This window comes from Vulpes lagopus, chromosome 22 (genome assembly GCF_018345385.1).
Source record: "Vulpes lagopus strain Blue_001 chromosome 22, ASM1834538v1, whole genome shotgun sequence".
NCBI lineage: Eukaryota > Metazoa > Chordata > Mammalia > Carnivora > Canidae > Vulpes > Vulpes lagopus.
Window position 1 is genome coordinate 16,029,053 of NC_054845.1, and position 27,602 is coordinate 16,056,654.

Genomic DNA, 27,602 nt, shown 5'->3' on the forward strand with positions numbered 1-27,602 from the left:
CTCTAAATCTGTTCATCCTTCAGCTGGTTTTTTCCATCTTATAAATGATACCACCATTCCACTAAATTGCTTAAGGCAAAAACCCAGAAAAGCATTGCCTTAATCAGCATTATCCTGCCATTGTGTGTTTTAATTTCTCCACATCTTTCTTGTGCACATCAACCAAACTGGGACTTAGAATTCTAGTGAGGGCCTAACGATCGTAGAGGAAAGGTATTTCCAGCCACTTGAATGCTATTTTTGTTTTTAATTGAGGTGCAATTCACATAAAATGGACTGTTTTTAAATGAACAATTCAGTGGCATTTAGTGCCTTCATAATATGCTACCTACCACTACCTGTATATCTAGTTTTGGAACATCATCACTCCAAAATGAAAGTCTGTGCCTATTAAAAAGTTACTCTCCATTTTCCCTTCCAGTCCCTGGCAGCCACCAATCTGCTTTCTGTTTCTATAGTTAACCTACTCTGAATATTTCATATAAATAGAGCCATAATATGTGACCTTTTGTGTCTGGCTTCTTTCACTTGGCATGTTTTAGAGGCTGCTCCACACTAGCGTTTACCAGTACCTTTTTATGACTGAATAATAAACCATTATATATGCCAATTTATCCAATCTTCCACTGATGGACATTTGGATATTTCTGGGGTTTTTGGCTATTGTACATAGTGCTATGAACATTCATGTGCAAGTATTTGAGTCCCTGTTCTCAGTTTTGTTGGATATATACCTAGGAGTGGAATTGCTGGGCCATATGGTAATTCTATGTTTACTTTCTGAGGAACTGCCAAATTTTTCCCAAGCTCCTGCGCCACTTTACACTCCTACCAGTGCTGTACAAGGGTTCCAATTTCGCCATGCCCTGGCCGACATTTGTTGTTTTTGTTTTAGTTATGCCCATCCTTATGGGTGTGAAGAGGTATCTCATTGTGGTTTTGAGTTGCAACTCATTAATGATGTTGAGTATCATTTCACGCGTCTGTTATTTGTGTATCTTGGAGAAATGTCGAAGTCCTTTGTTCATTTTTTAAATGGTGTTTTTTGTTGTTGCTGAGTTTTAAGGGTTTTTTTTTTTTTTACATATTTTTAGATACTAGACCCTTATCAGGTAATATGATTTTCAGTCATTTCTCAAGTTTTTTCACTTTCTTGATCATGCCCATTATTTTTTAACTTTGTTTCCTTAAGTAGTATGTACATTTGGAAAAAACTACAAATGGGAAGCAGTACAAAGCAGTTTGTGCGTCCTTTTAGTGACAATCTGTGCATGTACATGCAAATGTAATGTCTATTCTCTCCTCCTCTCCCCCTTTTACATAAATGGTACTTTTTCACTGAATGTGTCTTGACAGTTCTATTTCAATATATGTACATCTGCGTCAGTGTTGCTAAGTGGTGTGCAGTATCCCATTGTCTAAGTATCCTAGTTTATTTAGTAAGCACTCTCTTCTGTGGACATTTTGGTTGTGACTTTTGTCTGTTACAGATATGCACACGTTAGTATAAATACAAGCTAGTTTATCTTTAGGGTAGACAGTGAGAAGAGGAAATTGTTATTAAGTATGGTTTTCTTCATATGTGGAGGTTGGTTCCTAAGCATTAAGAATCTGCTAAATAATAAAAACATGCCTCTTTAAAAAAAAAAAAGGGGGGGCGGGGGGGAATCCCTGGGTGGCTCAGCAGTTTGGCGCCTGCCTTTGGCCCAGGGCACGATTCTGGAGTCCTGGGATCGAGTCCCACATCGGGCTCCCTGCATGGAGCCTGCTTCTCGCTCTGCCTTGTTTCTCTGACTCTCTGTCTCTCATGAATAAATAAATAAAATCTTTAAAAAAAAAAAAATGCCAGTTAGTATTTTTTATGTCAAACTTCATAGTTGTGTGTTTTGCTTTTTTTTTTAGGAGTTAGAAGTAGCAGAACCAGCCTTAACACAGGGCTTTTTGGTAGGTAGGCCTTCCTTTTCACACCTCCGTTACTGGGTTTTCTCTTCTGATCTTCCTCAGAAACAGTTGGTCTCAGCTAGGGAACAGTTTCTCAGCATGCCAGCTTTTCTAGTGTTAAATTTTAACACTTTGCTGGTTGTACAAAGAAAGGCATAACATGATTTAAGAGTGGAAAGAAACTTCTAAGCTAACAAATCCTCCATTTTTAAAGTGACAAAAAAGAACTGAGGTCCGCCCTGATTCCATACAGTTCCTGCCAATGTTAAGAGAAACCAAGTCTCTTGTTTCCCAGAATAAGGCTCTCCGTACTCACTGCAATGTCTTGCCTCACTCTTGTTAAAGACCTTGAAGATGCTCTGTTTAGGTAGAGGTTCTGGGGTAGCAGCAGAATTATGACCAGTCTCTGACACTAAAATAAGTCACATGACAATCTCACCAACTGTGATGTAAAGCCCTATGTCTAGGACCTCTTTTACCAAACTGGTACATTAAAATGATTTTTTAAATTACTTTAAAATGTTATTTTTGTTTTGATTTAAAAATTGATAAATGCTTCTTTTAACCACCATAAACTAAAAGCATAGAGAGTAAATGGATTTGATATTAGAGGTGAATCTTTTATTTAAGTTCATGATAATCTTGTTGAAAGTATGCTTTATTTTTTTTACCTCCCTGATTATCTATTCCTATCCTGGGCAAGGGAAAATAAAGTACAGAAATGAGGCAGTAAGGAATCGGTAAAGGAATATGTTGTTTTTTTTTTAATCTGTATTTTTCATGAGTAAACATTTATTTACTTTTTTTTCTTTTAAAGATTTTATTTATTCATGAGAGACAGAGACAGAGAGGCAGAGACATAGGCAGAGGGAGAAGCAGGCTCCATGCAGGGAGCCTGATGTGGCCCTGGGCTGAAGGTGGTGCTAAACCGCTGAGCCACCCAAGCTGCCCCATTTACTCTTTTGAAAACACTTGCCCTTTATGAAGAGGGCACCACGCTAATACCTGAAAGAGTGTCTTCTAGGAGCATAAATTGGGAAGATAAAACATCCCAGGCAATGTTGTTATTCTGCCCTGGGTTTTTCATTTAGTGTTCAGTTAATTTAGGTAAAGTACTTTGATTAGAATTCTGATCCTTTTGTATGAAAGAATAAATGTTCCGCTAGAAACTAACCAACGATAGTACCAGGGCTTCAGATGGCTCTATCATGAACTAAAATTAAAAAAGCAAGATACCACTTAGAAGACGACAGCATACCTTACAGTGGTGAGAACCCAGTATCATACATACATATATTTTAACACATCTGGGCGCCAGTATTTGTAGTCGTGGGAAAAGTCGTTGATACCACAGGGTAACTAAATTCTAAGAAACTGAGCAATGTGAGAATCAAGGCTAAGTGTATAGTAGGTTTAGACTAGGTTTCTATCCTTGAGGATAAAACAAGCACACATAGAATGCATATTCATGGGACCAATTAATCCCTTAATATAAGAGAAAGATGTCACAACTTTATTGACATTTACAGTGTACATAGTGGCATCCTATCCAGACATATCCTCTCCCCATCCCTCACTCCCACATACTCATGAAGCAGTCACTTCCCAGCTTCTGGGAATGCTGGCTGATGGCTCTCAGCCGAGATCCTCTCCAGGTATTTTCTTTCTTTCTTTTTTTTTTTTTTTTTAATTTATGATAGTCACAGAGAGAGAGAGAGAGAGAGGCAGAGACACAGGCAGAGGGAGAAGCAGGCTCCATGCACCGGCAGCCCGACGTGGGATTCGATCCTGAGTCTCCAGGATCGTGCCCTGGGCCAAAGGCAGGCGCTAAACCGCTGCGCCACCCAGGGATCCCCTCCAGGTATTTTCATCCTATGGTCCTGCTCCTCAGATCACAGGACTAATCTCCTCCACAGGGATCTAAAGTCCTGCCCCCTTGCCTGACTATGGCCCAACTGCAGGGCCATCACAGCTCTCACTTCTCTGAGGGCTTTTCTGACTGCATCCCAGCCCAATTTCTCCTCCTTCCCCAGTCTTGCTACTTTCATTCCCTCAGAGATGTCCATCTTGAAAGCATTCCCATTTAAACTTTCTGCACCCTAAACTCCATCTCTGAGGATTCTTCCCCAGGGAACTAAGCCCATGACAACATCTGAAACCCAAAGCAAAAAAAAAAAAAAAAAACATTTGATTTTTTACTTAAACAACCAAATTCTTCCTGTTGGATATTTCTTGCCCTTTATTTTGTTCCATTAAGACAAAAAAAAATTACCTTCAACCTTTTCTCTAATGTTTATGAACATTTAAAACCACCAATTGCTTACTTCACTTGGTAAACCATCCAGACATCTTGAAGCTTTCCACACCTACTCCATCCCATGTAGTTTCCATCCACATCCACAATCATCTCAGTATCTGTTCTCCTAAGTCAGGGATACTAAAGGAGCCGAACTCCAATGAAAATACTCACTTCTAACAACATACCTGAATGGGACTGGCCTTTCGTTAGGGATCCGCCTTGTTGGTTTTTGTTTTGTTTTTTTATTATTCAAATTCAATTCCTCTTTCACTTGCCTTCCGTGTTCATCTGTGGCACACTACTGGCATTTTATGGATTTGCTAATATGCTATGCATATTTCTATTTCATGTGCATTTATCAGAATTGTGTTGAACCAGTACATCATAGAATGCTCAGAACTTTTAATGCATAATTCATCTTTATTAAAGTAAAATCTCTAAAATATATGTAGAAAATAATGTATTGGGTATTTTCACATCCAAGAGAGTCACTGAAAGGTTAAGAGGAAGGAGGAAGTCTTGTTCCTAATGTTTCGCAAGGGAAATCTATCTCTAGTACCAAATACCATACTGAGATTATAATAGTCTTGTCATCTAATTGTATGTAAGCTGTTAAGCTTGTACATTGTTAAAAAATGAAATGTGTATGTGATGTATGACTTCATTCATAAAGTCTAAGACAATCATAAAATAACATAGCAATTATTTAACTCAAGACCAGTACCCTCTAAATGGAATGTATCTTTTTCATTCAACCAGTATTTGGCTATGAGACACTGGCTACTGAGAGGCAGCTGGGGAAGAGGCATGAGCAGTCCTGGCCTTTAGGAAGCTCCCCATCCTCTGGGGAATCCAGACCTGGAATAAGCACTTACAAGTACAGTATAGGAGGAGCTTCTCCTCAGGGAGCTAACCTCCCTTGAAGGGGTGTGATTTAAAACCGCCTTCATTGTTACCCTAAGCATTACAGGAGGAGGGGAAAACCTAGGCAAGAAATATAAAAACAACATTTGAGAAGGGGGAGTGGTAAGGAAAAACCTGCAGCTTTTGGAGAAGACAGCCTGTGCATAGCACATGGAGGGCCAAGATTTTAGGGGTTTTCAGAAAGTAAAAAAATATTTTTTTTACTTAATCCTTTGTTTATATACCTAAGTTGGAAATTAAGCCGAAAAGCATGAGATGAAACCTCCGAGAACATATGTAAAATATCAGCGTGGGTTGGCCTCACCAAAACAAGCTCACTGCTTTGAAGACACCCTTATACCAGCCCTTCATTATGTCATCAGGGAAAACTGTATCAAGGGGGAGCAGTATGGGACAGATATACATTCTTTTAATGTTAGTTGAATTTTTCAGAGTAAAATACAACTAAAAAGTCACAGCAATGGATAAAGTGCTGCCTTGTTTTAAAACTGCACGTGTGCTTTGCCCCTTGAGAACACCTTTGGTTAGACTTTTTGTTCAATACACCATTTCATTAAATATGATTCAATTCCCAGTCTCAATTCCCAGTCTGAGGCCTTAACTGACATACTCAATAACAACCTTCTTATAAGTTAGAGTCAACTATAAGTCCTCCCTCTGGTTTCTCTTCTGTGCTTTGTAAATATGTACATCCTTTTCAGGATCATAGTGAACCTTACTCACAGTAAATTGCCTCTCCAGCATCGCTAAGAAGCTGTTGTCCCGTTCATAGCGAATTCGGCAAGCTAAAAGAATCACGGAGCGGTTGCTACTGAGATGTTCCAAAGTTTGAAGAAGATCTGCGAATGTTTCTTCTAAATATATGATATCAGCTCCAAGTATCAGGTCAAATTCTCCAGGTGAATAACTCCCCAAATTTTGTCCCCAAGTCAGCTCCTTAACAACAGCTTTGGGTTGGATATGGGGAGGTAAATTGGCTTGAACGTTTGATTTAAGAAATTCTAATGCTACTTTTCGATCCGTGATAGTCACATGAGCACCTAGAATGTGGGACAGAGAAAGAGTCATGTGCACACCAATACAACTAACAGGTAAGGGGGGTCAAGTTTAACAGCAGGGTGAGGGTCTCTAATATCCCACCCAATATCCAGAAGGTCATGCCCTTCACAGATGGCTGCACAAGAGCAGAGCAATGACCAGTGCTCCTTCTGCACTGCCTACTGGCAAAAGTGAACCTTTGATTTGCCTCTCTGCCACACCTGTTTGCTAAATTGTGCCTGGAAAAGAGTCTCCAAATGACAACAAGCCGAAGCTTCTGAATTTTGCAGGCAGAGTTGGCCCACCCCTGGCGTCTACCACTATACTTCATTCATGAGGTTGTGATCTTCAAGTCAGCAGACCTCAGGGTAAAATAGAATCCACAGAAGAAAATTCTAGGAGCAAGTGATTATGAAGATGACAAGATACCAAAAACAGGGAAAGGCTACTTTCTGGAGTCTAAGCCTTAAAATGAATCAAAGAAGAGATTAATTGGCTACGACAAAACCCCAGCCCACATCTCCTTCTGGTGTTAGGAAGCAGCATTATGTGTTCTTTGTATTTATGTTTCTATATATACACACATATATAATGTACATACATATACATGCAAAATTATATATATATGAAAATATGTATGTAACATAAATAGTACATATACACTTAAAAGATGTATATATACACATATGTATGTATATATACTATTTATATAAGTTACATATATATAATTTTTGAAAAGTGGTAAACTTAGAAATTCCTAGATTGTATCAAAGTACTGGAGGTTAAAATATAAGATCACGTTTTCTAAATGCTAGGTGTCTGCATGCAGTGCATACAGTTAATGAGGCAATATTCTGTTAATGTTTCCTGTGAGTTGTTTACCATGGACCAATATGGTGAGAGGACTGAACTGAGTTATCCTTAAGGTGAAGCAACCACGCAAGGTCAGCCCGGAAATACCTCATCTGCATTGCAGTACCAGTATGTGTAATCCTATTTAGTTTGGGCCTCATAAATTCTGAAGTTTAACACCGTGATTCATTCTTTCATAACATGATCTCTCATCTGTACCCTTCTTTAGTTTGTAATCGCCATGGGTAATCCCCCACGGGATTCCAGACCAGAAACAGCAAGCACTGTTTCAGTGGCAGCTCCCACTGATGTTGCGTATCTTAACCTGTAAGGTTAGGACAACATGTAATTCAATCTGGCATTTACAGTCCTAAGTGTGATACTGAAGAAAACGTTCAAGCTGTAGACTTTACAGATGTACTCCTACCACTTTGACCTTTCAGTGCTAGACAGCATGCTACATGATGAGAATTCAGAGATACTTCTCATCTCCCTTGATAATAAAAAATCACAGACTGCCTTTTCCTGGTTTGACTCAGAACTTTATTTCTGACTTTTTTTTTTTTTAAGATTTTATTTACTTATTCATGAGAGACACAGAGGCAGAGACATAGGCAGAGGGAGAAGCAGGCTCCCTCTGCAGGGAACTCAATGCGGGACTTGATCCCAGGACCCAGGGATCACCACTGAGCCAAAGGCAGACACTCAACCACTGAGCCCCCCGGGGGCCCCTATCTCTGGCTTTCTTAACAGTCTATACATTTGCAGGCAATACTGGAGTGATCTAGTCTTTTGTACATCCCCTCAGTGTTCATTTTAATACTTCTTACGTGTAAGAAGTATTAAATGTTTTTTTTCAATGTTTGTCTTTTCAATGTTTGTCTCGGGGGTTTCTGAGGCTACCTCTATGGTGTTAGGGGTTCCAGGAGTTTTGGCAGGATCCTCACGTGAGCTAGCCACTACCCTGTAACATCTGTCAATTGTACAAATATCCTAGTAGCTACCATCAGCCATGGGACAAAAACCCCTACCTTCATAGAGCTTACATTCAAGTGAGGAGAGACAGGCAATAAGATGTGTTTTTAATATTAGAATATCCAGCATAGGGGTGCCTGCTGGCTCAGTCCATTAAGCATCTGCCTCCAGCTCAGGTCATGACCTCAGGGTCCTGGGATTGAGCCCTGTATCTGGCTCCCTGCTCTGCGAGAAGCCTGCTTCTCTCTCCCTCTACCCCTTTGCCCCTGCTTATGCATGCCCTCTCTATCTCAAATAAAGAAGATCTTAAAAAAAAAAAAAAAAAAAAAAAAAAAAAGAATATTCTAGTATGTTATTTGAAGATAGGCACTAGGGAAGAAATAAAGCAGGAAAGAGAGATGTGAAATGTCCAGAAATAAGGGAGATGGCAGTGACACATAGGTCACGTTTCAGAAAGGCTTTGGCTTTTTCTGAGATGGGAAGCCAGTGGAGAGTGCTGAGCAGAAGTACGGATGAGTTGAGGCTTTAACAGAATTTCTAAGGGTAGGTCAAGGCCAGAAGCAAAGAGTGGTGTGAAGAGGCCACCCAATGATGCTGCTGGAGGCAGGTGGTCTGCCCCTTGCTGTAAGCACCCCAGGCCGCCACCCCAAACCAGCTCCCAAACACACCAGCCCAGAGTCTCCTGACTCTCCTGAGCAGCACTCCCTCACCAACCACTCAAGAGGTCATCCCTCACCTGGGCAGCTCCCCCTGTGGTTTCCCTTTAGGTGTTTGTTCAGGGGGAGGGGCACGGAGGAGGGCTTAAATCTCTTTGAATCTATCAGTTTCCTTTGAATCTTTCTTCCTCTTGCAGTTTAGTTGGGAGAAGAAATAGATCATTTGTCCTGTAGCTTCCTACCATCTGGATCTTGTGGATCGTACCATTTGTGTGGTCTAGCATGTTCTTCTCTGTGTCTCCTGTAAATCTGAGTTTAATTTTTTGAGCAAGACTATTTCAGAGGTGGTGGTGTGTTCTTCATCAAGAGGCATGTGGTGCCCGGTAGGCTCTGTTGTTGTGATGTAAGCAGGCACAAATACCCAAAGCCCAGATCTTTAATTCACTATATTCCTTCTGTGGTTGTTTGTTGAGAAATTTCTACAAAGGGAAGTTTCTTTCAATTACTATTTGGTTACTCATTTTGAATAGAAACTGAATAGGAAAGGCAGGGTCAACTGTGCTCTTCCCTCCCCTTTCATACACCAGATTCCAAAGATCTGGTTTCTAAGCATCCTCAAAAGATGACTCCTTGAGTTCATTCTGCTGTTGTAACATGAACTCAGGGGTTAAACATATTTGATATATTTAAGTCCAGTGCCATGGTCAGTATTGATGTTCAGATTGTCCTATCTTTTGCCAGTGGGCTTTTGACACAACACCATGTCGTCCTTGTTAGCTTCTTCCTTGCTATCTGGTATGACAAGATATTTCGGGGTCATCTCAAACATTTCCTGCTACAGAAAATACATTTCCATTACACATTTTCAGCCACTTAAAACTTTTTTGATTTTTTTTTTCTTTAGATGGGAAAGAACAAGTCTGCATGCTGTTGGGAATGGTCAGGTAGGAAGAGGGAAGAGGAGAGACAACACAGGAGAGGGAAGGTGGACCGCAGTGTCACTGAGGAGGTGAGAGGGGGTTGGCCTGTGCAGGGCAGATGCCAACGCGTGTGACAGAGCCCGCAGACCCAGCCCCAGGGGGGTGGGAGGTTACAGAAGTCCTCTTCCGGCTGCGTCAATCTCCTCAGAGAAACAAGAAGCGTCACCAGCTGGGAGCAGGTCAGCAGAGAGGAGAGGAAGCAGAGTGGCCGCTCAGTGGCATCAACTGCCCCTCACGTGCTGATGGACGACGTGAGGCAAGACGGAGCAGCAGCCGCACTGGGGGCACCGGGCAGCTCGGGCCTGGAGCCCAGCCTGCGCCGGGCGCGCAGCCTCGTGGGGAGAAGCGAGGGCGGCAGAGAGCCCAGGGCCCAGCAAACGACCCCCCGGGAGGCCCGCACTGCAACACGCAGCTGGTGACAGACTCATGGGAGCTGACCCCACACGACATGTCCCGCCGCCACTCACTGGGTCACAGGAAAAGACACGTAACACCTACCATCACTTTCGTTTGTACTTCTGTGAGCAACACCTGACATCATTCAAACGTGTGAGCGCAGGCACATACCGGAGACGCGGAGATGAGCAAACCATCCCTGGCTGCCAGGAGCTCGGTCTCATGAGGTCTCACGAGGGACAGAGACACAGAAACACAGACACAACTGTGATGCAACGAACGTGCGGAGTAAGCTATGGAGACCTGGGTTGCCAGGAAATGACGTGGACCCAAAGGACCCAAAGGACTCAAAAGGACTTTGAGAGGGGCAGAGGTCAGAGAAAGAATTCGGAAGGAAGGGAAATCTGAGCTTACACTGGGAAGATGTGGCATCAAGCAGGGGAAGGTGGTAAGGAAGGGCCATCCGGGGCAGAAGGGACAGGCCAGAAGTCGCGGGTGAGTCCCTGGAACCGCAAACTGTGGCCGCTCTGACACAGGAGCCTGAAGAGCCAGGCAAGAGGGGGTCGGAGCCTCAGAGTCTTAGGCCGTGGCGAGGCACAGGGTTTTTTCTTTTTTTTTTTAAGTAGACTCCATACCCACTGTGGGGCTTGAACAAATGACCCTGAGATCAAGAGTCACATTCTCCACCCGCTGAGCCAGCCAGGCCCCCCGAGACACAGGGTGTTTAAGTCCAGGTCACCCCAGCACTTCTGCACGGAGGACGGGCCCGGTCTGGCCAACAGGGTCTACCCAGACTAGGTCTGAGAACACAAAGCAGAGGCAGAGAGGTCAGGCGGTGGGATGCACATACTTGCATCCATGATGAGGGAAGAGACAGATGCTGAGAGCTGGTGGGGAGGGGTATGCAAAGGGAGAACTGCAATAAGAAATCCTTAGGAGAAGGTCAGCAGGGCTCAGGAGCAGGTCAAGCAGCTGGCTTGAGTGAGCACTTGGATGGCCACACTCACAAAAGAGAAGGATGAGTTTGCAGAGGCGAGAAGAGTTCAAATGTAAACACACGTACTGTTTGAGGTGCTGAGAAATAGGCAGGTAGAGACACTCAGCCTTCAGTTAAACATACAAGTGAAAAGCTTGGTAGAGACAAAGTACAGAAAACTAAGGACGGCTCTTTTCTGATCTGAGCGTTATAGTTTAAGGCTGTTCCCCAGACTTGGTTGGCATCAAATGACCTCGGAAGCTTTTAAAATCCAGATTCCCTGACCCCACCCCAACTTCTAGAACCCTATCTTTAAAATGAGATACTTTTTTCTAAGAATAATTTCCACACAGTATGAAGAGATTTTCAAACTAAGAACCAGGGCTTGAGAGTCAGACTGGATTCCAACTCTAACTCCACATCCATGAGCTTTGTGACCTCAGGCAAGTTACCTAACCTCTATTAAGCCTTCATTTCACCACTGAAGAGAGCTCCAAGTGGACCTACCAACCACACAGAGGAACAGTGAGGACAGACTAAAGACCCAGGAAGTGGGAACACCTGTAATAAACAGGTGTTATTTTCTTTTAACAGGAAAATCTCATCACCCATTATTAAAGTTCTATAGAGAACTCACTAGGTTTGTTTTTTTTTCCCCATCTTGTCCTCCCTCCCCCCTCAGAATTAGAATGGAAGCTTCCTGAGGAGGCAGGTATGCACAGCACCTAAAACCAGACCAGATATATGGTGGGTGTTCCCTGAATTCGGGAATAAGTGACTCAGGTTACAAAAAGTGAAAATACTGTAAAAAGAGAACGATCAACCTCTGACATTTCAAGATCACTACCTATTCTAGTTCTCACTGCCTTCTTCCTAAAGAGACTAACTTTTCCTTTATCCTCAGATTTCAACCTCAAAACTAATGCCCAATACTTTGCAAACACAACAAATAACAGGTATGCAAATCACATAGCAGCACAGAGGTACACACATAACTTGCATGTATGTACATACATATACATATGAGTACACGTACATATGCACACACCTCTATAACCATGATCACAACTATGATTAAAAATACAGGTGGAGGTGGGGTTCCTGGGTAGCTCAGTCAGTTAAGCATCTGCCTTCAGCTCAGATCATGATCCTGGGATCCTGGGACTGAGCCCCACATGGGCCTCTCTGCTCGGTGGGGAGCCTGCTTGTCCCCCTCCCTCTGTCCCTCCTCCCTTGCTGTGTGTACTCTATCTCAAATAAATACAATCTTTAAAAAAAATACAGGTGGAGGAAAAAGAATGGAAGGAAATACACCAAAACAGCAATAGTACTTATGTTGCAGAATCATGAATAATTAGAATGTTTGATGGGCCTGTCATCTCCCTCTTTATTATGCTTCTAAGGCTTTTTTTTTTTTTTTTTTTTAAGATTTAACTTATTTATTTGAGAGAGAGAGCATGCACAAGCAGGGGCTGGATCCTGGGACCCTGAGGTCATGACCCAAGCCAAAGGCGGACGCTTAACCTAACCGACTGAGCCACCCAGGTGCCCCTAGGGCTATTTTTGAAATGGAGTTGCATCACTTTTGTAAAAGAAACATTACTTTTCATGATCTTCTAGCTTGTCCAGCTCTTATTCCAGAACTATTTGAGTATCTATTGCGTGGCAGTAGGGACCGAGGACACGTAGAGTGAGACCCAGCCCATAACTCATGATTCAGCCTGCCAGGGGAGACAGACACAAGAAACAACTGCCTATTACAAAATGTGTCTCAACAGAATTGGGAGCAGACCTGGCGCTGTGGGCAGGAAAAATAACGTTGAGTTCTGCTTTGGGGCAGGAAAGGATTCAAGGAGGTGGCAGTGAAGCCGGGCCAGGAAACACGCGTCCCCAGGTCACGAGAACGTTGTCTGCTGTTCTGTTCCACCCCACTCCCGGAGCCATCCATCTTGTGTGGCAACAACTAACTAGTCCCTCACTCTGCGCTAGTCTTTGAAAAAGCTCATCCCATTGTCCCAACCCCACAGACCCAGATTCCTAGATCACAAACAGAAATACTCAGAGGGGCAATCACTTTTATTTGAGCATTTGCTTTGTGCCAGTCAATGGGCTAACCACTTTCTATGCCTAATCTCATTGGATCCTCACTGTGGCATGAATTGATAATTATCCCCAATTTTTTAAAAGATTTTTATGTATTTATTCGTGAGAGACACACACACACACAGAGAGAGAGGCAGAGACACAGGCAGAGGGAGAAGCAGGCTCCATGCAGGGAGCCCGACGTGGGACTCGATTCTGGGGCCTCCAGGATCACACCCCAGGCTGCAGGCGGCGCTAAACCTCTGTGCCACAGGGGCTGCCCAATTATCCCCATTTTATAGGGAAACAAGTTGAGAGATTAAGCAACTTGCCCCAGGTCACACAGCTAGTAAGAGATAAAAGAGGGGTCGAAACCAAGTCTAACTCCTATGCACTTTGCCAACTAACATGTCTCTATACCAGCCGATGGTGCTGTGAAGCCTCGGTTCTCCCAGGGAAGCAGAAGAAACTTCATTTCCCCTCCAGTTAACTCCTCTCACATCAGCAAAGGCAGCGTCAAGGAAAGATAATAAAGGGTCAAAGCGTCTTACAAACCTGATTTGACTCTCAGGTCTCCACTGACCAGAACTTCACAAAGGGGCTTAATCTATCAGAACCCCAGTTTCATTGGTAAAATGAAAAGTTAAAAACAGGGGGATCCCTGGGTGGCTTAGCAGTTTAGCGCCTGCCTTCGGCTCAGGGTGTGATCCTGGGGTCTCGGGATTGATTCCCTCAGCGGGCTCCCTGTGTGGAGCCTGCTTCTCCCTCTGCCTGTGTCTCTGCCTCTCTCTCTTTCTCTGTCTCTTATGAATAAATAAATAAAATCTTTTAAAAAAAAAAAAAGAAAAGTTAAAAATAATAGCTGACACTCATGGGGATATTATAACAAAGGTAGTGTATGAGCAAGGGCCTCATTGCTGCCTGCAAGTGCTGCGATGTTAGACAGGTGGAAACCCAGACCCATTTACATATACTGCTAACCACCACCCTGCCCATGCTCCCCATCACATTTGGGAAAGCAAGGATCTAAACAGAGGAAGGAATTCTGAAAAAAGAAAGAAGTTACCAGAAAGAGGACACAAGGGGGGGGGGGGCGCCTTTCGTGGGTCCTCAAGTACCTGTAATATAATGGAATTCTATCTCCTTACCACCAAAGTGGGGTCTGAGTACCAACAGAGTCGGCATCATCATCTCCTGGGAGCTTGTTAGAAACGGGGCCCGACCCCAGACCTACAGAAGCTGAAACCGCATTTTAACAAGAGCCCTGGATGACAATACTGAAGTGATGAATGTTATATATTGCATCTTACAAGCTGGTTTGAACTGCAGGAGTCAAAAGCTGTAGAAAGGAGTCAACAATGAATAATAAAATAAAAAAACTTAAGGGCGCCTGAGTGGCACAGTCGGTTGAGCGTCTGCCTTCGGCTCAGGTGGCGATCTCAGGGTCACTGGGCTCCCTGCTCACGTTGTATGCTTCTCCGTCTCCCTTTCCCTCTGCCTCTTTCCCCTGCTCATGCTCTCTCTCAAATAAGTAAATAAAATCCTAAAAACAAAACAAAGCTTAAAAGTGCTCTAGGCCTAAGTTAATGTCTGTATAGCAAACAAAAAATGACAAACCTTGATATCAATTCAGAACTGCATACTGTGAATACAATTTTTAAATATATCAGTACAAACTATAGTAGGGCTGACCCTTCTTAGAAGAGAAAAACCAGCAGTTTCCTCAGCAAGGACACTATAGGAATGGGAAAATCTGCTCTACTCGCTTAACAGGTTAACAGAGTATGGGAAGGCCCCGAAACTACAAAAAACTATGTGTATGAATGTGACAATTGTCTTTGAGCTGAAAGTTGCCTTCAAATCATACTATTGGCATAACACTGAAGCGGGCAGGAACCCAATTCAGACAACCTGTCTCCTGAACTGCAACCCTACTTGCCCAAATAAGGGGCGCTTGGGTGGCTCCGTGGATTAAGCCATCTGCCTTGGGCTCAGGTCATGATCCTGGAGTCCTGGGAATGGAGCCCGGTGTGGGGCTCCCTGTTCAGTGGGGAGTCAGCTTCTCCCTCTGCCCCTTACCCCACTCGTGTTTTCTCTCTAATAAAGAAATAAAATCTTTTTTATAAAATAATAATTGCCCAAATAAATAAATGTGTTTGCTTAAAGAACAAAACAACACTTAAAAAAAAAGAAAAGAAAAGCTGAAGAGGACAAAGCGATCCCTCATGAGAAGTATAAAAGGATGAGAGCGAGAGCACAGAAATCAGACTTACTGGAGTTAGGGGCACCAGCGGTTGACTCAGACGCACATGACACAGAAAATCCAGTAAGGGGAAAACTGACAGGGGTCTGTGTCGAGGAAATAAGCAAACACACCTCGCAATGAGTTTTGCTCACAAAGGAGTGAGCCAGGGTACGGCACTCACCCAGCAGGGCAGCCACTATGCCCACCAGCCCGGTGCCGGCACCCAGCTCCACCGCAGAGCAGCCCCTGAGCTCCACAGCTCCCATCTCCAGGTACGTGGAAAGAACCACAGCCTGAGTCAAAACACAGCGGGACGATCCAAGTCAACAAGTGCTTTAGGAGCCCAAGGATTTCGGGCAGCTTCCCACTAGCGGGGGACATCACATGCCCCCCTCACCCTGCATGGTTCCAGGCCCAGTTTAGCGACGTGCAGAAACTCAGCAGCTGCTGGTGGGTGACCCCCTAGAGGGGGCACAGACACCGCAGCCTCGCCCCACCAGGTCCCTCCTGGGGACCGCAGGGGTCACGGACACTGCCCACACAGCATAGCGTCCTGCTCCATCTGGCACCTTTAATTTCTTGCTGTTTGGTATATGAATTATATCTCAATAAACCTGTTATTAAAAATAATAATAATTGGGCAGCCCGGGGGGCTCAGCAGTTTAGCACCGCCTTCAGGCCAGGGCCTGATCCTGGAGTCCTGGAATCGAGTCCCACGTCGGGCTCCCTGCATGGATCCCGCTTCTGCGTCTGCCTGTGTCTCTGCCCCTCTCATGAATAAATAAAAAAAATTAAACTAAAAAAATAAAATAAAATAAAATAAAATAAAATAAAATAAAATAAAATAAAAAATAAATAAAATAAAATAAAATAATAAAATAAAATAAATAAATAAAATAAATAAAATAAATATAAAATAAAAAAAATAAAATAAAATAAAATAAAATAAAATAAAATAAAATAAAATAAAATAATAAAATAAAATAAAATAAATAAAATAGGCAGCCTGGATGGTTCAGTGGTTTAGCGCTGCCTCCAGCCCAGGGTGTGATCCCGGAGTCCCAAGATCGAGTCCCTGTGTGGAGCCTGCTTCTCCCTCTGCCTGTGTCTCTGTCACTCTCTCTCTGTCTCTCATGAATAAATAAATAAAATCATAAAAAAACAAAAATAAATTAAAATAATAATAATAAAGACCATTCTTACAATGAATTGTGGTTGTCTTCAGAGGCCCAGTGGCTGTACTTACCGCGTCCCAAACCACTGCTGCGACTCCCAGCTGCCTCCAGTCCTGCCGGATCTGGATCGTGTGGTTCGCAAAGGAGAAGGTGGCAAGAGGCTTGTGGAATTTCTGCAACCCCACTCCCGCTGTGTCCTCATAGGGCACCAGGGCCATTTCGCAGGCACTCAGCTCTCTGCACCCTCAAAGCTCTTGAGGCTCTGGCCAGGGGGAGAAAAAAAAAAAAAAAAAGCATTGTCTCTTAAGTAGCTCCAAATGCTTTTTAAGGCCATTTTTCACAAGTTCAAAAGAAGACAACCGAGGTGGGGGGAGGGGGCCTTGCTAATTCCCTCGCGGGGCCCTTCCTCTTCTGGGAGGGGCCGCCGGGTTCCGCAGCGCAGCCACGGAGACGGCTCCGGCCAAAGACCCCGCGGGCGGGCCGCGGCTGCAGGGGGCCCGGGGCGGCGGCCCGGGGCGGGGACGCGCGGGAGCTCTAGCCGCGGCCGCAGCTTGGGTCGCCCCCGCCGGCTCGTAAGTCCCCCCAGCGACGGCCCCGAGCCCGAACCTGCACTTGGACCGGGTGTTAACGGTTTGCGCGCAGCCCCGGGTCGCCCCGGCTGGAAGTGCGAGCCCCCGTGCCCGCGCCGCCGGCCCCGAGCCCCGAGCCCCGAGCCCGCCCGTCCGCGACCCCCTCGCGCGGGCCCCAGAGCTCCGGCCGCGCCCAGGCCGCCCCCAGGCCCTGCGGGCACAGCGGCCGAGCCCGAGCCGGCCCCCGGCCTCCACTCACGGCTCCGGAGCCGCCCCGCGCGGCGCGCCTCGCTCCGCCCGCCCCGAGCGCCTCCCGGCCCAGACACGCTTCCGGCCCCGCCTGCAGGTGAGCTGGGCGCGCCGAGGGGGGGTCCGGCCCGCCTCCCCCCCCTCCGGGGCCCGAGGGGTGCGAGCCCCCGAGTCCGGGCCCGGGCTCCGAGGGCGGGAGGGCGGGAGGGCGCGGGGCGCCGGCGGCGGGAGACAGGGAGGCCTCGGCCGCCTGGGGGCGCGCGCGGCTCGGGCTCTCCCCGGCCGGGGCCCGGCGGCTCCGCGCGCTTCTCCGGCTCTGCCGACTGGGAGCGTCCGCCCGGCCCGAGCGCGGAGGGTCGCCAGTCGCCGGCGGACCGAGTGGGCTCCGAGGAGTGCGCGGCCGCCCCTTCGTCCTCGCCTTACCCCGTGCTGGGTCCTCGGCCCTCCGCGTCCGAGGCGCTGGCGTCGCCGCTTGGTGGCAACAGAGGAGAAGTGACAAAGCCCCTGTCATCCAGAGCGCGAACTCGGAGTCCGCGCGCGACTGGCCCCGGGCCCCTCCTCCCCGACCCGCGCCGCCTCCTCCTCCCCGGACCCGCGCCTCCTCCTCCCCGCGCCCTGCTCTCCCTCCTCCCCGGGCCCCGCTCTCCCCCTCCTCCCGGGGTCCCGGTCCCCCTCCTCCTCCCCGGACCCGCTCCCCTCCTCCTCCCTGGTCCCCCTCCTCCCGGGACCCCGGTCCTCCTCCTCCCCGGGCCTCCTCCTCCCCGGGCCCCGCTCCCCCTCCTCCTCCCCGGGCCCGCTCCCCCCTCCTCCCTGGTCCCCCTCCTCCCGGGACCCCGCTCCCCCTCCTCCCCGGGCCCGCTTCCCCTCCTCCCCAGACCCGCGCCCCCTCCTCCCCGGGCCCCGCTCCCCCTCCTCCTCCCCAGTCCCCCTCCTCCCGGACCCGCTTCCCCTCCTCCCCGGGCCCGCTCCCCCTCCTCCCGGGACCCCCGGTCCTCCTCCCTCCCCCGGGCCCCTCTCCCCCTCCTCCTCCCCGGGCCCGCTCCCCCCCTCCTCCCTGGTCCCCCCTCCTCCCGGGACCCCCCGCTCCCCCTCCTCCCCGGGCCCGCTTCCCCTCCTCCCCAGACCCGCGCCCCCTCCTCCCCGGGCCCCGCTCCCCCTCCTCCTCCCCAGTCCCCCTCCTCCCCGGACCCCGCTCCCCCTCCTCCCCGGGCCCGCTCCCCCTCCTCCCCGGGCCCCGCTCCCCCTCCTCCTCCCCAGTCCCCCTCCTCCCCGGACCCGCTCCCCCCTCCTCCTCCCCGGGCCCGCTCCCCCCTCCTCCTGGTCCCCCTCCTCCCGGGACCCTGCTCCCCCCTCCTCCCCGGGCCCGCTCCCCCTCCTCCCGGGACCCCGGTCCTCCTCCTCCCCGGGCCCCTCTCCCCCTCCTCCTCCCCGGGCCCGCTCCCCCCCCCTCCTCCCTGGTCCCCCTCCCTCCCGGGACCCCGCTCCCCCTCCTCCCCGGGCCCGCTTCCCCTCCTCCCCGGACCCGCGCCCCCTCCTTCCGGGCCCCGCTCCCCCCCTCCTCCCCGGGCCCCCTCCTCCCCGGGCCCCGCTCTCCCCCTCCTCCCGGGGTCCCGGTCCTCATCCTCCCCGGGCCCGCTCCCCCCTCCCTCCCTGCTCCCCCTCCTCCCCGGGCCCACTTCCCCTCCTCCCCGGGCCCGCTCCCCCTCCTCCCCGGGCCCCGCTCCCCCTCCTCCTCCCCAGTCCCCCTCCTCCCCGGACCCGCTCCCCCTCCTCCTCCCCGGGCCCGCTCCCCCCTCCTCCCTGGTCCCCCTCCTCCCGGGACCCTGCTCCCCCTCCTCCCCGGGCCCGCTCCCCCTCCTCCCGGGACCCCGGTCCTCCTCCTCCCCGGGCCCCTCTCCCCCTCCTCCTCCCGGGCCCGCTCCCCCCTCCTCCCTGGTCCCCCTCCTCCCCGGGACCCCGCTCCCCCTCCTCCCCGGACCCGCGCCCCCTCCTTCCCGGGCCCCGCTCCCCCCCTCCTCCCCGGGCCCCCTCCTCCCCGGGCCCCGCTCTCCCCCTCCTCCCGGGGTCCCGGTCCTCCTCCTCCCCGGGCCCGCTCCCCCCCTCCTCCCTGCTCCCCCTCCTCCCCGGGCCCGCTTCCCCTCCTCCCCGGACCCGCGCCCCCTCCTTCCCGGGCCCCGCTCCCCCCCTCCTCCCCGGGCTCCCTCCTCCCCGGACCCGCTCCCCCTCCTCCCGGGGTCCCGGTCCTCCTCCTCCCCGGGCCCCGCTCCCCCTCCTCCCAGGGCCGGCGGTGGGCGCACCTGCCCCAGGGACCTCCCTGCTGGACGTGACAGTCACCGACCCAAGCTGCCGGCCCTTGGGAGGCGCAGGGGGCGGCGTCCTCCGTTTCTTCCCGCTGTGCACCCCCCCCCCTCCCCCCCCGCCCCACCTGCCGCCGCTCATCCCGGGGGTTCTCCGCGTCGCCGCGCGTGAGCAGGACCGCGGCGCCCGCCACCTGCCCCGCTGGGCTCTGCCGCGGGGACGTCTCTACTGCTGCCGGGCGACCGAGCGTGGGCCCTTCCCGGTGCCGCCCTGCGACCTGCTGCAGGAGCCTCAGGCCAAACCTAAACCGCCGCTCTCTGGCCTCCCCCTCCTGCAGGCGGCCTGCGAGCCTCTCTCCACTTTTCTTTAACCTTCCAGCGGAAGGCCGGGCCGCAGAGGAGACTTGGAAGGGATCAGCAGTGAAGAAGGCCTTTGGCTAACTTTTTTGTCTTTGCTCAGCTTGTTTATTTTTATTTTTAAGATTGTATGTAATAGGATTTATTTTTTAGTGCAGTTTTAAGTTCAGAGCAAAATTGTTGAGAAGAGACAGATTTCCCATACACTCCCTGCACCAGCACATGCTTAGCCTCCCCCCCATTATCAGCACCCGCCCCCCACCAGAGTGGTACATTTGTTACAATTGATGAACCTACTTTGAACACAGCATTATCACCCAGAGACCATAGGTTATTTTGGGGGCTCATTCTTGGTCTTGAGCATTTTATTTATGAGTTTGGACAAATCTGTAATGGCAAATATCCACCATCATAATGTCATATAGAGAAGTGTCATTTCCCTAAACATCCCCTGCGCTCCACCTGTGGATCTCCCTCCCTCTACCATAACCCCTGGCGACCGCTAATCTTTTTACGCAGTTCCTCTGGTCCATACCAAAGAGTGTGATTACTGAATTTTATGGTGAAAGTATGTTGAGTTTTATAAGAAACTACTAGACTCTCTTCCAAAGTGGCTGTACCATTTTGTGTTCCCACTAGTAATGAGAGTTTCTGTTGCTCCACGTCCTTGTCAGTATTCGATGTTGTGTTTTGAATTTTAGCCACTCTGGTAGGTGTGTACTAGTTGTTTTAATTTGCAATTCCGTAGTGACATGTGATGTGGAACATCTTCATATGCTTGTTTGCCATCTGTGGATCTTCTTTAATGAAGTGCCTGTGGAGTCTTTGGCCTAATTTTTTGGTCCTATTTTATTTTCCAGCCTTATTGAGATATAATTGACATATTTAAGTTTAAGGTATAAAGTGTGATAATCTGATACGTGTATGTACTGCAAAACCATTATTATAATGAGGTTAGTTAACACATCCATCATCTCACATAATTATTACTTTGTGCACGTGTGTAGTGAGAACATTTAAAATCCACTCTCTTAACAACTATTAAGTATAGGCTACAGTATTATTAACTATAATCACCATGCTGAATATTAGATTCCTAGAACTTACTCATCCTATAACTGTAAGTTGGTACCCTCTAAACAGCATCTCCTCATTCCCCTACCCCCTGCCCCTGGCAACCACCATTCTAACCTGTTTCTATGAATTTGGCTATTTTAAAAAATAGATCCCACATAGGGGCACCTCAGTGGCTCAGCCAGTTAAGCATCCAGCTCTTGGTTTCAGCTCAAGTCGTGATCTCAGGGACGTGGGACCCAGCCCCGTGTCATGCTCCATGGTGGGTATGGAGCCTGTTTAAGATTCTCTCTCCCTGGGCAGCCCTGGTGGCGCAGCGGTCTAGCGCCGCCTGCGGCCTGGGATGTGATCCTGGGGACCTGGGATCAAGTCCCACATCAGGCTCCTTGCATGGAGCCTGCTTCTCCCTCTGCCTGTGTCTCTGCCTCTCTCTCTCTCTCTCTGTGTTTCTCATGAATAAATAAATAAAATCTTAAAAAAAAAAAAAAGATTCTCTCTCCCTCTCCACCTTCCCCCCCTCTCTTGTTCATGTGTTCATGTTCTCTCTCTAAAAAAATAGAGAAAGGTTCCACGTAGGAGTAAGACCATACAGTATTTGTCTAGCTTCTTTCACTTAGTATAGGGCCCTCAGCGTCCAACCATGTTGTTGCCAATAGCAAGATTGCCTTTTCTTTATGGCTAATATTCCAATATATATTTGTCTACATATAACATATCTTACATGATATATATTATGTGAGGTATATCACACCACACACCACATTTTCTTTATCATTCATCTGTCAATGGAACATAGGTTGTTTCCATGTGTTAGACGTTGTAAATAATGCTGCAGTCAATGAACATGAGGATATAAGTATCTTTTCGAGATGGTTTCACTTCCTTCAGATATAAACCCAGAAGTGAGACTACTGGATCATACAGTAGCTCTATGTTTGGTATTTTGAGGAACCTCCATACTGTTCATACTGATTTCCATAGTGGCTATACTAAATTTTATTTCCACCAACAGTGCAATAGCGTCCCCTTTTCTCCACATCCTCTCCAACACTTGTTATCTCTTGTCTTTTTGATAGTTGCTGCTCTAACAAATGCGAGGTGATATCTCATTATGGTTTTGATTTGCATTTCCCTTATGAATAGTGATGCTGGGCATCTTTTCATGTGCTTGTGGTTTGCCTCATTTTTAATCTGATTATTTTCTTATTGCTGAGTTTTGCTTTTTTTTTTTAAAGATTCAGGATCCTGAGATTATAACCTGAGCTGAAATCAAGAGCCAGATGCTTAACTGCCTGAGACACCCAGGCACCCCTTATTGTTGAGTGTTGAGTTCTTTGTATATTTTGGATAACAGTTCTCTATCAGGTAGCTCTTTTGCAGATATTTTCTCCAAGTCTGTGTCTGGTCTTTTCCTTCTCTTGACAGTGTTTTTTTGCAGAGCAGAAAATTTTTATTGTAATGAAGTCCACATTATCAATTCTTTCTTTCATGGATATTGCCTTTGGCATCACATCAAAGAAGTCATTGCCAAACACGAGGTCATCTGCATTTTCCACTATATTACTGTATAGGAGTTTTATTGCTTTGCATTGTAATTTGGGTCTGTAGTCATTTCCAGTTCATTTTGTGAAGGGTATAAGGTCTGTGTCTAGATTCATGTTTTTGCATGTGGACGTCCGGTTGTTCCAGCACCATTTTTTTAAAAGACTATCTTTTCTCCATTGTGTTGCCTTTGCCACTTTGTCCAAGATCAGTTGACTATATTTATGTGGATGTATATGTGGACTACCCACTGATCCGTTTGTCCTCTCACCAGTACTACACGGCCTGGATTATTACAGTTTATAGTAAGTCTGAAGTTGGGTAGGGGCAGTCCCCCAACTTCATTCTTTTCCTTCAATATTATTTTTCCTAGTCTGGCCTTCCTTCTCTCCTCCTTTTCTCTCTTCCAGGGTCTCCTTTCTCTCTTACCTCCTCTGCATCTTTGCTGCTACTGCCTCTCATCCTTCCTCTCTTCCCATTTTCTTCTTATCTTTCTTCCTCCCTTTCCTCTGGGGAGCCAAGACTGGGCACAAGAAAAAGGACAGGCTTTGGGGCCAGAGGAACCATGAAAATATAAATTCTGCCTCTGACACTTTAATTGGGATGACCTTGAGTAATGCCTAAAGCTCCCCAGATCCCGGGCTCCTCAGCCTCAAGCCTGGCACAAAGGTCCCGGCCCCTCCCCCTCCTCCTCTCTATTCTCCATTGTTTTTGCAGAAATCTGGCATCGACTTTACAAAACAAAACCTTCCCAACCTCTCCAGCACTCCGCTAACACAGGACGTTTGCCTCGTATATTTACTTACATTTCATCTAGAAAGTTTTTGTTCTCTTTTTTTCGGTATGTCCAGTAGCCCTACCAATGGTCTCATTGGTGCCAGCTGGCTCAGAAAGCAGCAGAAAGAACACTTAGGGCGTATGCAGCCTGTATAGCAGTACAGACATGACATGAGCACTGTTTTCTTTTTCTTTTTTTAAGATTTCATTTATTTATTCATGAGAGACGCAGAGAGAGAGAGGCAGAGGGAGACACAGGCAGAGGGAGAAGCAGGCTTCCCATGGGGAACCTGATGTGGGACTCAATCCCAGAATCCCAGGATCACGACCTGAGCCAAAGGTAGACACGCAACCACTGAGCCACCCAGATGCCCCTGGAGCTCTGTTTTCATAAAAATGGACCAAAACAGCCAGTGGTTTTTCTGTGACTGCTTGAAAATAAATGTTTAATCCTCAAAAAATATTGGGTATGTCGTAGATGACATTATTTTAAATATCCAGTCCAGGGCAGCCCGGGTCGCCCAGCGGTTTAGCACCGCCTTCGGCCCGGGGTCTGATCCTGGAGAACCGGGATCGAGTCCCAACATCAGGCTCCCTGCATGGAGCCTGCTTCTGCCTCTCTCTCTCTCTCTCTGTCTCTCATGAATAAATAAATAAAATCTTAAATAAATATCCAGTCCATCTTCAACAGGCCTGTCCTCGGTGTCCTTCCTGGAGGAAGTGATACCTCCCCAGGGCCAGGAAGGATCCGGCTTGGCTGCGTGACCTGTCTGGACATATTTGCCGCCTCCGAGCAGGAGCATGGGGTGCCTTGCACAGCTGTGTCGTGGCTTTCCCCGCTGCTCAAGAACTGCCTATCTCAGAGTGGGGCGCTCCCTAACCAGGTCCCCTGTGCGGCCTGGAAACACGAGTGAGAAATAAGCCTCCGTTGAGAGGACCATCGAGATTTGGGGTTGTCACAACAGCATAACTCAGCAGAAGCTGACAGAACACAGGTTCGAAAGAGATGGAACTGTCAAGCATCGGGGAGAAATCTTTAGGGGGTGGCTTAGTTTAGCGTTGCAGTCCAGTAGGTCCTAACTTGGAGCTCGGCCTGTCTCTTGATGACGCCCAGACCCCCATGTCACTGTCCGCTGAGACTGCTGACCAGCCTTCATCCAACTGGGAGTCTAAGACTTGAAGACAGTTCTGCTGACAGTCTTGCTGGGAATATGCAAAAAAAAAAAAAAAAAAGATTCCATTTCTGCATTATCCAAATTTCAAAGTGCAGTTCAACCGTAATATAATAATCTAAAAATGATTTTTCCTAATAGCAAGGGGAACTGGGCTTTTTTCTTGATCCTCTCCCAGGCAGCTAATAAGGAAACGTGCTTGGGCATCTCTTGCAGCCCAGTGGGCTCCCTGCACACCTGCGCACTGTCGAACTGTCTCTCCATGCCCACACAGCCCCTTGTGGGAAGCAGAACTTAGGATGGGGTAAAATATACATAAGTACACCCAGGGGCCTATGGCTGATAGCTTTTTATTTTTATCCCCATGATTACATTGCCTTTCCCCAACCACCTCCCCAGGGAATAACAGTGGAAGGGTGGTTATTCCTTTGTCCCTCCTGTTTTTGGACCTTGTCCCTGCACTAGGTCACAGTAGAAGCAGCCACTTTGGAACAACATGATCCCACCCTGGGCCAGGGTGGATACCCACCCAACCCAGGCTGGGTACGTAATTCTCTCCACAGAGAAGAATTCAGAGCGGCTATTGGACATCTGTTCTTATTGTTATTAGCCCAGCATCCATGTCCCATTTCGCTGGTGGCACATCCCTTCCGCTAGTGGTCAAGAGCGCAGCTTTTGGGGCCTAAGAGTTTAGGTCAAATCCCAGCTCTTGCAGGTTATAACTCTGAGGCCTTAACCGAGACACATTCACGTGCACCTTGATTTCCCCACCTATAAAAGGGAACAAGGTGCAATTAGCACCTGATTACATCACCTGATAATGTAATCAACATTATCAGACTAAGAAAGTAAGAAGCTTAAGTTAAAAACAATTTAATTTATCTAAAGTACCTGAAACTGCACCAACAGACAACTTCATGTAGCATTTGCTCTTACTGCTGTTGTGTTTGGGGTAGGGAGGACTTTGGCCAGGCTCCAGGCCTAGCAATGAGCATTTCCTCCCATCTGCCCACGGGTGGTCCAGAAGCGGGCATGTGCCCAAAGCTGGCTTTACCTGCAGCCCTTCCCGAGACTTGCTGGGACTCTCGGAAAAGCAGAGTGTTGGCAAAGGATGTAAGTCTGGAGGTCCTGTTGGCCATCTGGTCCCAGGAAGGCTGAGCCAGCGAGAATGGAGCCAGTAGAGGTGCTAGAAGCGGGAGAGGCTGCCTCTTATGTGCCCTGTGACCCCCTGGATCCAGCTGGCCGAGAATTTTCAGTTATTTGGGCCGTCAAATTCCCTAATTAGCTTATGCCAGGTTGAACTGCTTTCTTTGTCCCCTCCAGAAGCAAAACAGTCTTGACACATTCAGTCTGGGTTGGTCCCTGGAGCAAAGGAGATGTAAAGTCACACCAGCGAGAGCCATCCCCAGTGTGCACGGGGAGAGCCTCCGAGAAGCTGGTCCTAGGGAGCGGCTGGGACTCCCCTGCCCACAGCCTTTCCTGGCTGCACCTGGCTTCTCGGAGCCGTGGGACACCAGTGTAACCTGAGAACACATTTCCTTTTCTTGCTTAAGCTGGTTTCAGTGCCCTATGCACACAACTGGGAATCAGGAGTCCTGATGAGTGGTGTGTTTTTAGGAAGAAAAAGTACTCAGAATATTAACATTCTATAAGGTCCTGGCATATAATTCGGGGATAGCTGGCTTACTGTCCTATTTGCCAAACAACAAATATGATCCTGACAGATGAACATGTGTTTGAAAGAAGAAAGGTCGAGCAGCCCCGGTGGCTCAGCGGTTTAGCGCCGCCTGCAGCCCAGGGTGTGATCCTGGAGATCTGGGATCAAGCCCCACGTCAGGCTCCCTGCATGGAGCCTGCTTCTCACTCTCCCTCTGCCTGTGTCTCTGCCTCTCTCTCTGTGTGTGTGTGTGTGTCTCTAATAAATAAATAAAATCTTTAAAAAAAAAAAAAAGACAAAAGTCTCCTCTCCACACATGGTCAGCAGATGACCTGAGTTAGCACAGACCTTGATAATATGGTGGAATGGAAGCAGGATCTCCATCAACATCTTTCTGCTGATTCTAGGACGAAGAGGTGGCCCCTTCCCATACCAAAAGTACCACCTCCAAGCCACCCGAGTGGCTCAGTCGGTGGACCATCAGACTTGATTTTGCTTCAAGTGATAAACTTAGGGTCCTGGGATGGAATCCCATTTAGGGCTCCCTTCTCAGTGGGGAGTCTTCCTCTAGGTCTGCCTGTCTCTCTGTCTCCCCTCTCTCCTCTTCTCCCTGTTTCCATCTCTCCCTCTAACTTTCCCCCCTGCTCGTGCTCTCACTCTCTCTGAACAAAAAGAAAAAGAAAGAAAGAAAGAAAGAAAGAAAGAAAGAAAGAAAGAAAGAAAAAAGAAAGAAAGAAATTACTTTTGTTAACTACAGATCTGACTAAAATTCACAATTTTATAGTGGAAGGTGGTATAAGATAGTGGTTGAGAGCATGGGTTATTGAATTATAGTGTCTGAGTTTAAATCCTGCAAAGATCTATGGCCTTCCTTTTGTAAAAGTAGAATAATAGTAATGCCGACATCATTAGACTGTATGGAGGAGGAGATGGTCAATGAGCTAAAACATGTCAGTCACCCACATGTAACACCTGCATGTAGTAATCTCTTTTTTTAAAGATTTTATTTATTTATTCCTGAGATACCAAGAGAGAGACAGAGAGAGGCAGAGACACAGGCAGAGGGAGGAGCAGGCTCCATGCAGGGAGACTGACATGGGACTGGATCCCGGGTCTCTAGGATCATGCCCTGGGCCGAAGGCAGCGCTAAACTGCTGAGCCACCCAGGGCTGCCGTAATCTCTTAATAAGACCATCTATTATTTACTTTTTTAAAAATTTCCCATTTAGAATCTTAAAATTTCCAAAAATTAGAATACTTTAAATAAATCCACTGTTATTAAGCCGTAAATCAAACATCGTTGTGCACTTAGGCAGGTCTTACCTGTCATCCCGTCGGTGGACTACTCTGCTCATACAGCCTGCCTTCT

General features: G+C 47.9%; 1 protein-coding gene across 11 annotated transcripts in view; it reads right to left on the reverse strand.

Annotated features, from left to right (window-relative positions):
- Positions 1-20,345, reverse strand: part of METTL21A (methyltransferase 21A, HSPA lysine) — a 71,312-nt gene extending 50,967 nt beyond the window's left edge. For 3 of the 11 annotated variants that reach the window (XR_005984995.1, XM_041737035.1, XM_041737031.1), the window contains exons 1-3: positions 17,368-17,503; positions 16,611-16,801; positions 15,546-15,657 (exon numbers count right to left, since the gene is read on the reverse strand). Coding sequence is in view for 10 of the 11 variants with exons in the window: in XM_041737035.1 (XP_041592969.1) it covers positions 15,546-15,657; positions 16,611-16,757 (259 nt within the window). In the remaining variant the exon portion in view is untranslated. Of the gene's footprint in view, positions 1-1,985; positions 6,205-8,274; positions 9,835-10,163; positions 10,291-10,475; positions 10,602-15,545; positions 15,658-16,610; positions 16,802-17,145; positions 17,288-17,367; positions 17,504-17,780; positions 17,966-19,782 lie in introns of those variants that run through there. The other 8 variants (XM_041737030.1, XM_041737029.1, XM_041737033.1 and 5 more) reach the window with 8 other exon arrangements.
- Positions 20,346-27,602: the final 7,257 nt, after the last annotated feature.